Source organism: Scyliorhinus torazame, chromosome 3 (assembly GCF_047496885.1).
Source record: "Scyliorhinus torazame isolate Kashiwa2021f chromosome 3, sScyTor2.1, whole genome shotgun sequence".
In the NCBI taxonomy this organism is placed as follows: Eukaryota; Metazoa; Chordata; class Chondrichthyes; order Carcharhiniformes; family Scyliorhinidae; genus Scyliorhinus; species Scyliorhinus torazame.
Window position 1 is genome coordinate 356795150 of NC_092709.1, and position 17292 is coordinate 356812441.

Genomic DNA, 17292 nt, shown 5'->3' on the forward strand with positions numbered 1-17292 from the left:
CTACCAACTGAACTACGCTTAACACGACAGAGAATTTAATTTCCAAAGATTCATAGCCCTTTGAAGACATTTTCTTTGTCTCGTTGCCACCTGGAACTATGGCTCTCTAGTTCTAAACTCAGCCAGGAAAAGAATCCTCTTAGCATCTGCTGTCGAGCCCCTTCAGAATTTTATAGATCATGTTTCAATAAGATCACCTCATATTATTCTTAATTCTGGAGCATATAGGCCTAGTTGTTAAGTCTCTCGTGTTCGGCCAATTTCCTTATCTGGGGATCCAATGTAATGAATCCTTATTGCACTTCCTCCAAGGCAAGTATATATCCTGCCTGAGCTAAGGAGACCCAAACTGCACACACTACCTCAGACGTGGTTTCCCCAAGGCCTGTTCTAATCCACCTGGATGGACCTTTCCCAAGAAGTCAGACAGAAACCACATATTGGCTCTCAGTTATTCATGAGGCAAGACTGCAAGATGAGAAACCTGGTGCTTCCTCTTTCCCAGATTCTGATCCACCTCTCCCATTTCTCTCCCTTTAAAAGCTTGCTCAAATGTTCAATCTCTCCTTCTAACCTCGCCCCAAGGCCCTGGATCAATTATTTTCATATTTTCTCTGGACAGTGCAAAGGGCTCTTTTCCACACTGAAACTGCCCAAACAATAAACGACGCCACCGGAGTTCATTGTGATTTAATTCCCATGAAGACGATGGTTAATTGTTCTGTTCTGTGATACAGAAGGTTGGCGAGCCGCAGGCGCAGATAGCCATGTGAGAATATGATGTTGAGATGTTAATGGAGACCTACTCCATAAAAGGGACTAAATATTCCTGGATACAAGATATTCAGGGAAGGTGAGGAAGAAAGTAAAGGAGCTGAGGTGCCAGTATTGATGAAGAAGAATATGACCGTGCTGGAGAAAATATGTCCTAAAGGGGCCAGGAACAGAATTTATCAGGTTTGAGCTAAGAAACAATAGAGATACCATTCTTCTTCTTGGTGTATTCTATAGGCCACCAACTAATGACAAAAGGTGCAGAGGAACAGGTTTGTGAGGAAATTACAGAAAGGTGCAAAAACTAGGGCATAGCGATAATGGAGGAAGAGAGGAGGAAGAGTTTCTCAAGTGTTACAGAGAATTTTCTAGTCTGTATTTCCACAGAATTTACAGTGCAGAAGGAGGCCATTCGGCCCATCGAGTCTGCACCGGCTCTTGGAAAGAGCACCCTACCCAAGGTCAACACCTCCACCCTATCCCCATAACCCAGTAACCCCACCTAACACTAAGGGCAATTTTGGACACGAAGGGCAATTTATCACGGCCAATCCACCTAACCTGCACATCTTTGGACTGTGGGAGGAAACCGGAGCACCCGGAGGAAACCCACGCACACATGGGGAGGATGTGCAGACTCCACACAGACAGCGACCCAAGCCGGAATCGAACCTGGGACCCTGGAGCTGTGAAGCAATTGTGCTAACTACCATGCTGCCCCGACAACCAGTCGGGCCAGTATTTGTTGTCCATCCCTAATTGCACTTAAACCAAGTGCTTGCTATGCCACTTCAGAGGGCATATAAATATCAACCACATTATTATGGAACTGGAGTCATATAGGCCAGGATGTAAGGATGGTAGATTTCCTGCCCTAAAAGACATTAGTGAATCAGATGTGTTATGAGAATCAATGATGGTCACCAATTACATTAACACTACGCCACTGCCTCACCCCACCCCCCCCCCCTCCCCCGGGCGGGGGGAAGAGAGAGAGGGATAGAGAGAGAGGGAGAGATAAAGAGAGAGTGAGATAATTGGTAGTAATGAGCACCAGGAAAAAATGTTCAGAGAGAATTGGTTATAATCTGATATTGGATTGGATTTGTTTGTTGTCACGTGTACCGAGGTACAGTGAAAAGTATTTTTCTGCGTTCAACAAGTAAGGAAACATTGCTGGCTCTGGTTTTGGGGAGTGAGTTGGGTCAAGTGAATCAAATATCAGTTGTGGAATATTTAGGGGACAGTGATCGTGATGATCACTACCAAGGGGAGGGGGTGAATAGTGGGATTGTCACTGGACTAATAATCCAGAGACCCAGGGCAATGCCCTGGGGACCCAAGATTGTGGTCGTCAAGGGGAGGTCATGTCTGACAAACTGATAAACACCCATTTCTTAAAGATACATTTCTGAAACACCCATTTCTTAAAGGTACTCTCACATGACACCTCCCCCCCCCCCCCAAGAAAAAAAAAAAACCATCAACTTCAAGATGGTTTAATTTTTCACATTTTCACCATCCTTCGACAAATGCACACAGTAAATATACTTTTTTGTTTAAAAAAACCCCCACACAAACAGGTACAATAATATCGTCCATTTTTGTTCTTCTTCCACCAACTGAAATCCTTCTTGATTAACAGTCTCTTTGAACAAGAAGGTCTCTGCACGATCCGTCCATTTCTCTACACCTCGGCATTTCTCTTTAAAGTCAAATACTTTAGTTCAATCTGATCACAGAGTCCCTTGTAATTCTCCAACACAGGAGCATTTGTTATCACAGCTTTCAGGCCGTCAAATGCCTGTTGAAAGTCCGCTGCCCACTGAAATTTTCAATGTTTCTTCAGCAAGTCTATCAGTGGAGCAACCACGCTACAAAGATTTTTCACAAATGTCCAATCAAATCCACTCAAACCAAGAAATCGCATTATTTCCCTTCGCCTTGAGGGTGTCGGAAACTCCTCAAGTAAAGTGACTTGGGCTTTTCCAAATTCACTTGGCTAGGTTTACCACCAGACCCGCCTCCTGATGTCGATCGAATAACTCCATCAGATGTTTTAAATGTTCCGTCCATGTCTGGTTGAAAATAACCAGATTGGCGATGTGTACCGCACAATTGGGTAATCCTGAAACAACTTTGTTAGTTAACCGTTGAAATGTGGCTGGTGCGTTTCTCATGCCAAATTGCGTAACTTTGAATTGGTATATACCATCTGGAGTCACAAAAGCTAAAATCTCGTTCTCCCTTTCGGATAAAGGTACCTGCCAGTAACCTTTAAGTGAATTCAGTTTGGAAATAAAAGCTGATTGTCCCACTTTCTCAATGGAATCCTCCAAACGTTGGATAGGATAAGAGTCCGTTCTTGTAACTGTATTAACCTTTCTATAGTCCACACACAACCGTTGTGTACCGTCTGGTTTTGGTACCATCACTATGGATGAGCTCCATTGGCTGCAACCCACTTCAATTATGCCATTTTTAAGCAAACTCTCAATCTCTTTGTTAACCTGTGCCAATTTTAAAGGGTTAAGTCTATCTGGATGTTGTTTGATTGGAACAGCATTTCCCACATCTACATCATGTATAGCCATTTTAGTCCTTTCCAATTTATCTCTACAAACTTGCCCACGTGATATCAATAACTCTTTCAGGTCAGTTTGTTTTTCCTCTGGAAGGTAACTCAACAATTTATCCCAATTTTTAAGAACATCCTCATTTTCCAATTTAATTTGAGGTATGTCAAATTCCAAGTCATCTGGATTTGGTTCATCACTTTGAGTTAGAATCATTAAAACCTCCTCCTTTTCCTCTTCTTCCCTTTCAAAGTACCTTTTAAGCATATTCACATGACACATTCAGTGAGTTTTCCTTCTATCTCGTGTTTTTACCACATAATTCACCTCACTTCATTTCTTTTCAATCTGATGAGGTCCACAAAACCTAGCTTTTAAAGGTCCACCTACCACTGGTAACAACACTAAATCTTTATCTCCAGAGGCAAAACTACAAACTTTGGATTTCTTGTCCGTTTCATCACATTTTGTGCAATCTTTAAATGTTGTCTAGCCAATTCACCTGCTCTATTTAATCGTTCCCTAAAATTTTGACACGTTTTCCAATAATGTAATTTCTAATTTCTCACTCACCAATTTTTCCTTAATCAATTTAAGTGGTCCTCTTACCTCATGACCAAAAATTAGTTCAAAAGGACTGAATTTAGTTGACTCATTAGGTGCATCCCTAATTGCAAACAGTACGAATGGAATTCCTTTATCCCAATCCTCTGAATAATCTTGACAATAAGCCCTCAACATTGTCTTTAATGTCTGTTGCCACCTTTCTAACGCTCCCTGCGATTCTGGATGGTACGCAGTTGATATGAATTGTTTTATTCCTAAGCTATCCATAACTTCTTTGAATAACCTGGAGGTAAAATTTGATGCTTGATCCGATTGTCTGTGGGTAGTCCATATCTAGTAAAGAATTTAAGTAACTCCTCCACAATCTTTTTAGCTGTAATATTACGTACTGGAATGGCCTCTGGAAACCTAGTAGACACATCCATTATCGTCAAAAGATATTGATTCCCACTTTTTGTTTTAGGAAGCGATCCTACGCAATCAATTAGGACCCTTGTAACAGGTTCCTCAAATGCTGGAATGGGGATTAAGGGTGCTGGTTTTATCACTGCTTGAGGTTTCCCTATTACTTGACATACGTGACATGATTGACAAAATTTAACTACATCTTTATGTAGTCCAGGCCAATAAAAATGTTTTTGTATTTTAGCTTGAGTTTTCCTTATTCCCAAATGACTTCCCATTGGTACCTCATGTGCAACTCGCAACACCTCCTTTCTATACCCTACCGGCAATACTACTTGATGAACTTCTGCCCACTTTTCATCCGCCTGCATATGTACAGGTCTCCATTTTCTCATCAAGACATCACTTTTACGGTAATAACACTCCGGTATCCACTCCGATTCCTCTTCCGTGTATGCTTTCTGATACATCCGTTTTATTTCTACATCTTTCTGTTGTAACTCTGCCAATTTTTCTCAACTAAAAATATCCGCCTCATCCTCCACCTGTTCTTGTTCTTTTCCAACCATCTGATCAAAACTCGTTTCTGCTAATTGCACTTCAACTTCATCTTCACTCTTTGATTTCTCCTCTTGTCTTAACCTGTGACTTTGCGACCTTGTTGCTACACAATCCAGTGAAATCCCAGGATATTCTTCCTTCATCACTTCAGTTGTCTGATTTTCCACTGGCTTATCAACCACCGTAGGCATCACTCCCACCTGCGATCCAGCTATATCATTACCCAAGATAAACTGTATTCCTGGACAAGATAGTTTCTCTATTACTCCTACTACCACTTCACCACTCTTCACTGGACTTTCCAACATTGCCTTATATAATGGAACACTACTCCCCTCACCCTGAATTCCACATATTACCACCTTTTCTGGCAACATTCTTCCCAAACTACATAACTCCTCATCTCTTACCATTAAAGATTGACTAGCTCCCGTATCTCTTAAAATACCTGCTCCACCTGATACACATGAGTAAACTTTACCCACACAAGTAAATTCTTTAAAGAGATCTGGCACCTTCTTATCAATCACCTCTTGATCAGACTGTACAATCTTTTGCACCTCCTTCGCTTCACTTGGGCTTTCTTTTACCACTTTAACAAACCCCACTGTCTTATCCTGTTTTACCACATCAGCCTTCCCAGTGCTTTTCTTCAACCACCAACACTGTGACTTTACATGGCCTAGTTTTTGTTACAGTGAAAACATTTGAAAATTTTCATTTCTTTTCCACCCTCCTGGATTTCTTTTTTAATCTGAGGTACACTCTCCTTATTATCTCCCATCAGATCACCTTTACCTTTACCACTTGAGTATTTCTCATGTCCCCAGTTTCTATCCCTCACAGACTGAAACTGATGTCGGAAACCAAACTTTGATTTATGAATTAATTCATAATCATCTGCCATTTCTGCTGCTAATCTCGCAGTTTTAACCCTCTGCTCTTCCACATGAGTTCTCACTACATCAGGAATTGAATTTTTAAACTCCTCCAAAAGTATAATTTCTCTGAGAGCTTCATAAGTTTGGTCTATTTTCACCTTATCCACCTATCAAAATTACTGTTTGATCCTTTCAAACTCCATGTATGTTTGACCAAATTCTTTGCTTAAATTTCTAAACCTTTCTGTAGGCTTCAGGCACTAGTTCATATGCACCTAAGATGGATTTTTTCACCTCCTCATACGCCCCAGATAACTCCTCCGGTAGTGATGCAAACACTTCACTAGCCCTACCTATCAGCTTTGTTTGAATCAGTAATACCCACATTTCATTTGTTTAGCCACCTTCTCAAATGAAATGAAAAAGGCTTCCACCACCTTCTCGTCAAATCTTGGCAATGCTTGGACATATTTAAATAGATCCCCACCAAGCCTTCGACTTTGACGCTCTTTCTCACTATCCTCATCACTATCATCCAACTGTACGTTTCCCTTTTGCCAATTTTAACTGACTGTCATGTTTCATGGCCATTTTCTGAAGTTCAAACTTTCTCTCTTTATCTTTTTTCCTGATCTGTATCTCCCTTTCTCTTTCATTTTGTTCTGCTAGGGCTATTCTTTCTTTTCTCCTTTCTTTTCTCTCCTTTTCTTTTCCCTCTCTTTCTTTTTCCTCTCTTTTGTATTCAAGCTGCTTTAATTCTTTCTCCTGTTCCATTTGTTTAAGTTGTAACTGAATTTTTGCCATTTCCAATGAGTCAAACTGTATCAGGCAACTTTAAGTGCTTGGCCACCGCCATAATTACCTCATCTTTTCGCATTTTGCCAGGTAATGTTAACTGCAATGTTTTTGTCAAATCTAACAGTCTGCTTTTAGTCTCTGTCCAAAAGGTACTGTGTGTGACCGTCTCCACCCCCAAAAACTTCAGAGCCTCTGAAAGAGCCATTTTCCACAACACAACTCCCCACTTAAACTGGAATACCACACCTGAAAAGCAACCACAATATGCTCACCCCTCACTGTCTTTGAGTTCACTAAGCCAATCCAATAGATAGACTTTTATCTCCCTCGAGCCCCCAATTTGTTATGGGCCAGGGTTTAGAGAACCCCAATGTGTATCATGGAGTTCACCTGACCCACAACTTTTAATAGATTGTGGTATGAGGAGCACACGGCCCACTCTACAGGTGTGGTACAGCAGAAATGGAAAAGTATGTTTTAAAGCAAAACAATGTTTATTCTATTGAACTCACGTTAACCTTTTTAAAACATACAGTGAACATCTTAGCAACCATTAATTCAAATACAACCCCCAAAGAATACAACACTAAGTAATGCTTAATAATTCCCAAACAACATCCAGAAGACAAAAGAAACACCTTTTAACAGAAGCACATTAGGTTTATATTCACTACTGAGAACGTTTATAATTCTGAATTCACCAAATGATCAAGAGATATTCTTTTCATGGCAGAGAGATCAACAGTACACCTGCTCTGCCTGGCTTCAGCTCCAACACTGAAAACGAAACTAAAACACACCCTGCAGCAAACAGCCTAAAACGAAAGTAAAAAGCTGACAGACAGCCCAGCTCCGCCCACTCTCTGACATTTCCTAAAGGTACATTTCTTAAACGCACATTTCTTAAAGGTACTCTCACATGACAGTTGAGAGCAGTGGTGGATGCTGTTTTTCGGACTGATGGAAGGTATGTAATGGGGCTGTCCAGGGACAGGTGTGAGGACTGCCCCACTGAAATACAATCAATATTAATGACCTAGAGTCTGGTGCACCAGGCACAATTTCAAAACGTGCAGGTGGCAACTTGGAAGTATTAGCGATAGACGTCCAGAGGGTGGAATGGAAGGACCGAGAAGTGTGAAGTGATTCAGTTTGGTCCTGACCTTTTATACATAGGGCCGTGGGGTAATAAAGCAAGGACGCTGTGATAAACCTTGACAAACTCTGGTTCAGCCTCAACTGCAGCATTGTGCCCAGTTCTGGGAACGACATTTCAGGAAGAGATGGGAAGCATTAGGGAAGGTGCCGAAAAGATTCACAAGAATTGTTCCAGGCAATTCCACTGCAGTTATATGAAGAGATTGGGGAATCTGGGGCTCTCCCTGGAGAAAGGAAGATTGAGAGAAGAGATTTTCAAAATCATGAGGGGTCTGGGCAGAGTCGATCCCATTGGTGGAAGGTTCAGCAACTGGTGAACACCAATTTAAGACAATTGGCAGAAGAAGTAGAAGCAACACGAGAGGAGAAGCTTATTCCACAGCGAGTGATTAGGATCTGGATTGCACTGCCTGGGAGTGTGGCAGATTCAGTTGTAGCTCTCTATAGGCTGTTGATTAATTATCTGAAGAGAAATGATTCTCCAGGCTCTGAGGAAAGGGTGAGGCAGTAAGATCAGCTGAGTGCTCTCGCAGGGGCCCACAGCCGACACCGTGGGCAGAATGGAGGCTTCCTGTGCTGTAACAATTCTACAACTCTTGTGTGATTTTAGGCCCTGCTCCAGGAACTGAACCTGGGAAAGAGGAAGCACGAGGTTCCTTCTCTCGCCGTCTCACTTGCGTTGGAAGGCAAGGCGAGTCACCGGGAGCTGACGTCCCGGCTCCTGTCTGATCTGCTGGGGAAGGTCCTTACAGCTGACGATGTTGCCAAGGCCTTCGATAGGATGTTGAAGGATCTGCCTGATCTTATTCTTGATACACCTGAAGCAGCACAGGTAAAAACTCAAGCCCTTCACAAGCATCCACTTATAGTTGTGTAGTCCTGATTTGTACTGAGATTGTGGAAACCTTGACTCAACTTGAACTCCTGGGTGCAACCTTTTGCTCACATGGTACAGTTGACTAGTATTGTGCTAATGTGGAATAAGAACAGAAAATATTGGAAATACACAGTTCAGTCAGCATGTGCAAAAGGGAACAAAGAAATGGCTGAGCAAGTAAATACACACTTTGGTTCTGTCTTCACAAATGAGGACACAAATAAGATACCAGAAATGTTGGGGGAACACGGTTTAGTGAGGGGGAGGAACTGAAGATCAATATTAACACAGAAATGGTGTTGGGGAAATTGATGGGATTGAAGGCTGATAAATCCCCAAGGCCTGATAATCTACATCCCCAGAGTACGTGAGGAAGTAGTCCTAGATATAGTGGATGCATTGGTGGTCATCTTCCAAGATTTTCTAGAATCTGGAATAGCTCCTACAGATTGGAGGGTAGCTAAAAGTAACTCCACTATTTAAAAAGGGAGGTAGAGAAGAAACAGGAATTATAGACCAGTAAGCCAGATGGCAGTCATGGAGGGAAATTTGAGAATCCATTATCAAAATTCCACTGCAGAGCACTTGGAAAACAGAGGCAGGATTGGACAGAGTCAGCGTGTACGAAAGGGAAGTCATGCCTGACAAATCTACTGGAATTCTTTGAGGATGTAACTAGTAGAGTTGATGAGGGGGAGCCAGTAGATGTGATTTATCTGGACTTTCGGAAGCCTTTCGACAAAGTCCCACTAAAGCACATGGGATTGGGGATTAGTGTATTGAGATGGATAGAAAACTGGTTAGCAGACAGGAAACTAAGAGCAGGAATTAATGGGTCTTTTCCGAACTGGCAAGCAGTGACTAGTGGGGTGCCACAGGGATCTTTGCTGGGTCCATAGCTATTCACAATATATTGTTAATGATTCAGATGAGGGAACTAAATGTAATATCTCCAAATTTGCAGATGACACCAAGTTGTGTGGGAGGGTAAGCTGTGAGGAAGATGCAGAAATCCTTCAGTGTGTTTTGGACGGGCTGAGTGGGCAAATCAATGGCATATGCAGTATGATTTGGAGAAATGAGGTTATCCACTTTGGTAACAAAAACAGGAAGGCAGATTACTACCTGAACGGTTGTAAATTGGGAGAGGGGAGTGTGCAAAGAGACCTGGGTGTCCTTTTGCACCAGTCACTGAAGGTACAGCAGACGGTAAAGAAGGCTAATAGTATGTTGGCCTTCATTGCGAGAGGATTCGAGTACAGGAGCAGGGATCTGTTGCTGCAATTATACAGGGCCCTGGTGAGGCTACACCTGGAGTATTGTGTGGAGTTTTGGTCTCCTTATCTGAGGAAGGATGTTCTTGTTCTTGAGGGAATGCAGCAAAGGTTTACCAGACTGATTCCTGGGATGGCAGGACTGACGTACGAGGAGAGATTGAATCGGTTAGGATTGTATTTGGAATTCAGATTAGTGAGGGGGATTTGGAATTCAGATTAGTGAGGGGGATTTGGAATTCAGATTAGTGAGGGGGATTTGGAATTCAGATTAGTGAGGGGGGATCTCATAGAAACCTATAAAATTCTAATAGGACTGGACAGGGTAGATGCAGGAAGAATGTTCGCGATGGTGGGGGTGTCCAGAACCAGGGGGCACAGTCTGAGGATTATGGGGTAGATCATTTAGGACAGAGATGAGGAGAAATGTATTCAGTTTTGGAATTCGCTACCACTGGAAGTCATTGAGGCCAAAACAAGGGGATCAAAGGCTATGGGGAGAAAGCAGGATTAGGCTATTGAGTTGGATGATCAGCCATGATCATGATAAATGGCAGAGCAGGCTCGAAGGGCCAAAAGGCCCCCTCCTGCTATTTTCTATGTTTCTACGTTAATATTTTAGGTTTAAAGTCCGAGATAAACGAGAATGATAGTAAGGTAGCAAAAAAAGGTGAGGATTTGGGAAGAAAATCAGGCAAACCATTGCATGAGGGTTGACCCGAGTGAGGTGAATTCGTTGCCATGACAGTGTGTGCAATAAATATCAGGCAGTGTGAAACTTGAGCAGTGAAGCCATAAAGTCGCTACTGCTCAAGGTGCACTGCAGGAACTCGAGGCTCTTTAGGCAGCACCTTCCAAACCCAAGAGCAGCAGATAACTGGGAACCCCACCATCTCGAGGTTCCACTCCAAGTCTCTCACTACCCTAATTTAGAAATATATCGCCGTTCCTTCACTGTCGCTGGGGCAACATCCTAGAATTCCCTCCCTAACGGCACAGTGGGTGCACCTACACCTCGGGCACTGCAGCGGTTCAAGAACGCAGCTCACCATCTTCTCGAGGGCAATTAAAGGTGGGCCCAGCCAGTGAAGGACATATCCCATTAAAATTACTTTTTTTTTCAATGGATTGAACCGTTTCTGAGTTGTGTCTTCACTGCTCTGCCTGATATTTGTAGCACACACTGTCATGGCAACACATTTACCGCACTCTAGTGGTATTCAAATTTATCCCTGGGAGAGCTCCTGCAAATATCATGTGGATAGATTAATAGAAGCTTTTGTCCCTTCACTGTATATGTTGACGGTGCTGTTACTGGAAACTCAGTTGGAAGAAATCTCACTCTCTGGAACTTGCTGTAGGAGTGTTGCATTTTCAGAGTTGCCACTTTTCAGTTGGGATGATAACCTTGGGTAGCCGATACCTCATTAGGAGATGTAAAATCATTCCTGGCACCAGGTCAGTTCTGGGGTTGTGGTCCTTAACGCAAAGCAAAAGATGTTGCAGGATCGTGTTCAACTTGCTAATGTCACTTCCCCAAGGAAAGTTTGCATTAATGCACAGCAACAGGAATACTTTTCCTCACCTCTGAAATTTAGCTGTTTGTGCTTGGCTGAAATTACTGTCAATGTGACCTTCCATCCCTCTGCTGATGAATCAGAGTAGACTGACGGGGTGGTAACTAGCCACATTGGATTTGTCTTCCTTTAATGGAGAACATAATGTGGAGATGCCGGCGTTGGACTGGGGTGAGCACAGTAAGAAGTTCTACAACACCGGGTTAAAGTCCAACAGGTTTGTTTCGAATCACCAGCTTTCAGAGCACAGCTCCTTCCTCAGGTGAATGAAGAGGTGGGTTCCGCAATCACATATATAGACAAAGTCAAAGATGCAAGATGATACTTTTAATGCGAGTCTTTGCAGGTAATTAAGTCTTTACAGGTCCAGACGGTGCGACTAGAGAGAGGGATGATGACAGGTTAAAAAGGTGTGAATTGTCTCAAGCCAGGACAATTGGTAGGATTTCGCTAGCCCAGGCCAGATGGCGGGGGATCAATGTAATGTGACATGAATCCAAGGTCCCGCTTGAGGCCATACTCGTGCGTGCGGCACTTGGCGATCAGCGATTCCGCGTTGTCGCGCGTCCTGAAGGCTGCCTTGGAGAACGCTTACCCGGAGATCAGAGGCTGAATGCCCTTGACTGCTGAAGTGTTCCCCGACTGAAAGGGAACATTCCTGCCTGGTGATTGTTGCGCGATGTCCGTTCAACCGTTGTCGCAGCGTCTGCATGGTCTCGCCAATGTACCCCGCTTCGGGACATCCTTTCCTGCAGCGTATGAGGTAGACCGCGTTGGCCAAGTCGCACGAGTATGTACCGCGTACCTGGTGGATGGTGTTCTCGCACGTAATGGTGGTACCCATGTCGATGATCTGGCACGTCTTGCAGAGGTTGCCATGGCAGGGTTGTGTGGTCTCATGGTCGCTAATGGAGAAGACATAGCTGGGAAATTTCACACATTGTTCCAGGTGAATTTAGAGAGAGCTGCTGTTTACAGTTGAATTTGGATTTGATTATTGTCACGTGTACCGAGATACAGTGAAAAGTATATTTCAAATATTAAACAACATACTGAAGGAGTGGATGCTTCCCCTGGAAATGCAAGGAATTTTACACCTGATTCTGGAGATGGGAATACAGCTCTTCTGTCAGCTCCACAGTATGTCCTATTCTCTGATACCGGGGGTAGATTATCTGCTGTGAGCACAAGGCAGGCATGCAGGTGCAGCAAGAAGCTAGGAAGGCAAATGGTATATTGGCCTTGATTGCAAATCGACTTGAGTACAGAAGCAAGCAAGTCTAACTGCAGCAGTACAGGACTTTGGTGAGACCACACCCGGAGTATTGAGTATAGGTTTGGGTCCCCTTGTCTAAGAAAGATATACTTGCCACAGAGTGAGAGCAAGGGAAGTTCACCAGACTGATTCCTGGGATGGCCGGCTGAGCTCGATAGATTTTCAATTATCCCGGGGGCGAAAGGTTATCGGGAGTCGGCTGGAGTGTGGGGTTGAGGTCACAATCAGATCAGCTGTGATCTTATTGAATGCCGGAGCAGGCTCGAGGGGCCTACTCCTCCTAATTCATATGTTTGTATTTTCTGGAATTGAGAAGAATGAGAGGGGATCGCATTGAAACATATAAAATTCTGACAGGGCCGGGCAGACTGAGTTCAGGAATGTTGTTTCCTCTTTCTGGGGGAGGGGGGTCTAGAACAAGGGGTCACAGTCCCAGGATAGGGGAAGGCCATTTAGGACTGAGATGAGGAGAAATGTCCTCAGGCAGAGAGTGGTGAACCTGCGGAATTCTCTACGATGGAAGCGGTGGAAGCCAAGTCATTGAATATATTTAAGAAGGATTTAAGATAGATTTCTGGACTCCAAAGGTGTGAAGGGATATGGGGAGAGCGCAGGCGTATGGCGGTGAGATACACCAATCAAATCAGATGAAATGGCAGAGCAGGCTCGAAGGGCTGAGTTGTCTACTTGATCTTACTTTCTATAGAATAGAATCATTGAATTTACAGTGCAGAAGGAGGCCATTCGGCCCATCAAGTCTGCAATAGCCCTTAGAAAGAGCACTTTTTTTTAAATTTAGAGTACCCAATTAATTTTTTCCAATGAAGGGGCAATTTAGCACTGCCAATCCACCTAGCCTGCACATCTTTTGGGTTGTGGGGGCGAAACCCACGCAAACACGGGGAGAATGTGCAAACTCCACACGGACGGTGACCCAGAGCCGGGATCAAACCTGGGACCTCGGCGCCGTGAGGCAACAGGGCTAACCCACTGCGCCACCCTGCTGCCTTGGAAAGAGCACTCTTAAGCACACGCCTCTACCCTATCCCAGTAAACCCAGCTAACCTTTTGGAGACTTGAGGGGCAATTTAGCATTGCCAATCCACCTAGCCTGCACATCGTTAGACGTCTGTCAACATCTATGTTTCTTTGCAATTGTCAATCTGGCCTCCAACATTCTACTGACCTTTTGTGAACTTTGTTTTCTCTTGTACTTCCACTGAAACTAATTTTTCGAAAGCACAATTTGCAATGAATGAAGCAATCGGGCAGCATTGTAAAACATTTTTTTTTTAATTTAGTATTTTAAAAAAAGAATTGCTGCTGTATTTTCGGAGTGATAACTTGGTGCAGTTTGTGTCCACGTGTGCTGCAGTTTGACTGTAATTAAATGTTGAGGTTCAGGGAGACTTGAGTGTATTTGTAGCAGGAACCTAGCATGCAGGTACAGCAAGCGAATGGGAAGTCAGCTGGCTGTTATTGCAAGGAGATTGGAGTGCAAGAATAAAGACGCCTTGCTACGATTGCACTAGTTATATGTCGCTAGTCTACTCCCTATTCACCCACATATTAATTACTGATAATGCTGAGCTTACCAGGGAGGGTACAAACATGTTCTGGAACAGGTTCAATCACATTCTTTAGATTCAGTCACATTCTTTCGATTCTCCCTATGCTCTAGCTGTTGCTATGAAACACAAACAGACATGCCTACTTGATATATAAATATTGGCCCAGAAATGGGATCGATCCTGTAGCCCAGGGAAAGAGAAGCCCTGCCTCTTGGCTTGAGCACTCCTGAATCTAGTAAGAGCCACTACGCCTGCTGAGTTGACTTCGCCATTCAAACATCATGGCTGTCATTTGCGTTGTAGTAGTAATAATAATAATCTTTTGTTGTCACAAGTATGAAGTTACTGTGAAAAGCCCCTAGTCACCACATTCCGGGGCCTCTTCGGGTACACTGAGGGAGAATTCAGAATTCTCAGCTGGTACGGGAATTGAACCCGCGCTGCTGGCCATGTTCGGCATCACAACCCAACTGTCTAGCCCACTGAGCTAAACCAGCCCTGTGTGCAGTATTATAACACCTCGGAAAGATGCTCAATAATAATAATTGTTTATTTAGAACAACATAGAACATACAGTGCAGAAGGAGGCCATTCGGCCCATCGAGTCTGCACCAACCCACTTAAGCCTTCACTTCCACCCTATCCCCATAACCCAATAACCCCTCCTAACCTTTTTGATCACTAAGGGTAATTTATCCTGGCCAATCCACCTAACCTGCACGTCTTTGGACAGTGGGAGGAAACCGGAGCACCCGGAGGAAACCCATATAGCCACGGGGAGAACGTGCAGACTCCGCGCAGACAGTGACCCAGCGGGGAATCGCACCTGGGACCCTGGCGCTGTGAAGCCACAGTGCTATCCACTTGTGCTACCGCACTGCCCTATTGTCACAAGTAGGCTTCAATGAGGTTACTGTGAAAAGCCCCTAGTCGCCACATTCCGGCGCATGTTTGGGGAGGCTGGTACGGGAATTGAACCCGTGCTGCTGGCATTCTTCTGCATTACAAGCCAGCTGTTTAGCCCACTGTGCTAAACCAGCCCCTTGTACCCTTGTAAGCCATGGTTTGGACATGTCATATTTTTGCGTTCTTTGAATGTTTGCCGTTGCCTGTCATCCCTGTAACGTTCCCCAATCCATCATAGCCAACTCCAGTCTGATACCATCATAGTTCCCTTTATTTACATTCGGGACCCTAGTCTCAGAAACAACTGCGTCACTCTCCTTGATGAAATATTTTGTCATATTATGGTCGCTCATCCCTAAGTGGCCTCGCACAACCAGATTGCCAATTAGTCCTTTCTCATTACACAATATCCAGTCCAAGGTGGCTTCTTCCCTTGTATGTTCCTCAACGTATTGGTTCAGAAAACTGTTCCGTATACACTGCATGAATTCCTCATCTACGATATTGTTACTAATTTGATTTGCCCAATCTAAATGATTAATATCACCCATAATTACAAATGTTCCTTCATCACAAGCGTCTCTAATTTCCTGTTTAATGCCGTTCCCAATATCACCACTACAGTTTGTGTGTCTGCATAGGACGCCCGCTAACATCTTTTCGCCCCTTGGTGTTCCTCAGCTCTCCCCATAGAGACTCCACATTGTCGGAGCTAATATCCTTCCTCGCTGTGTTAATTTCCTCTTTAACCAGCACTGCAACTCCACCACCTTTTCCTTTTTGTCTGTCCTTCCTAAATCCTGAATACCCCTGGTCGTTCAGTTCCATCCCTGGTCACCTTGCAGCCATGTCTCCGTAATTCCGACTATCACACCCGTTTACACCTATTTGTGCAATTAATTAATCCACTTTATTGCAAATGCTCTGTGCATTAATGTACAAAGCCTTAAGGCTTGTCTTTTTAACATTCCTTCTCCTGTTCCCATTATTTTTCACTGTGGCCCTGTTTGATTCCGACCCTTTGATTTATCTGCCGATTGCTTTTCTTATTCCCCCTTCTGTCTTTTGTTCTTGTCTGTGTTTTCCCTGTCCTCTGATTCCTTGCATATGTTCTGCTCCCCCTGTCGTTTTAGTTTAAGTAATCCCCCCCCCCCCACCCCAACTTTTCAACTTACTTCCTAACTCCCTACATTTTGCTTTTAGGATCACGTCCTATTTTAACCTGTGTAGTTTATTCCAGTGTGAACCACGACCACTAGCTGTTCACCCACACCCTCTAGAATGTCCTGTAGCCGCTCTGACCCAAACAAGAGGGAGGCAAAATACCACCATGGAGTCCGTTTGTGGCATAGAAATACCTATCTATCCCCTTAAAATTGAATCCTCTATCACTATTGCATTCCCACACTTTTTACTTCTCCCCTGTTCAACGGGGCCAACACATTTGGCACTCCTTTCCCCTGAGAGGCCATTCCCCACAACAGTATGCAAAGCGTTATATCTGTTTTGCAGGGGAATGGCCCCAGGAGATTCCTGCACTGTTTGCCTAGTTCTAACTCTGCCTGATGGTCACCCAGTATCTTCCAGCCTCTGGAATGACCACCTCTCTGTACGTGCAATCGATGATTCTCTCTGCTTCGCGGATGCTCCACAGTGTCTCCACTCGCTGCTCCAGCTCCGAAACCCGGGTTTCCAGGAGCTGCAGCTGGGGTCCTTCCTGCACACATGGTGTCCCCGGGCACTGGAAGTGTTCCCAGTTTCCCACATAGAGCAGGAGGAGCACACCCCGGGTTTGCGTTCTCCTCTCATGATTTAACCCTTTTAAATTAAACTTTTTGAAAGATACTTAAAATGAAATATCTATTACTCTCGGGTCCTTCTTCCCTGGTCCTTGTTATTACAGAATATAGCCCTTACAAACTATAGACCACAAATTATAGACCGTACAAATAATGAGCGATAAAAGTAGTAAATACCTACCTGACTTTGTTCACCGAATCAGCTGCTTCCTGTTGTCCCACATCACTTGAATCATTTTAAAATAAATTTAGAGTGCCCAACTCTTTTTTTTCAATTAAAGAGCAATTTAGC

General features: G+C 43.9%; 1 protein-coding gene across 2 annotated transcripts in view; it reads left to right on the forward strand.

The window, feature by feature from the left end:
• pdcd4a (programmed cell death 4a) overlaps window positions 1-17292 on the forward strand; it is a 73008-nt gene that overhangs the window by 31392 nt on the left and 24324 nt on the right. The window contains exon 5 of one of the 2 annotated variants that reach the window (XM_072497799.1): window positions 8331-8552. The exons of the other annotated variant lie outside the window; for it this stretch is intronic. Within the exon in view, the coding sequence (XP_072353900.1) occupies window positions 8331-8552 (222 nt within the window). The remainder of the gene's footprint in view (window positions 1-8330; window positions 8553-17292) is intronic. 2 annotated transcript variants of the gene reach the window in all.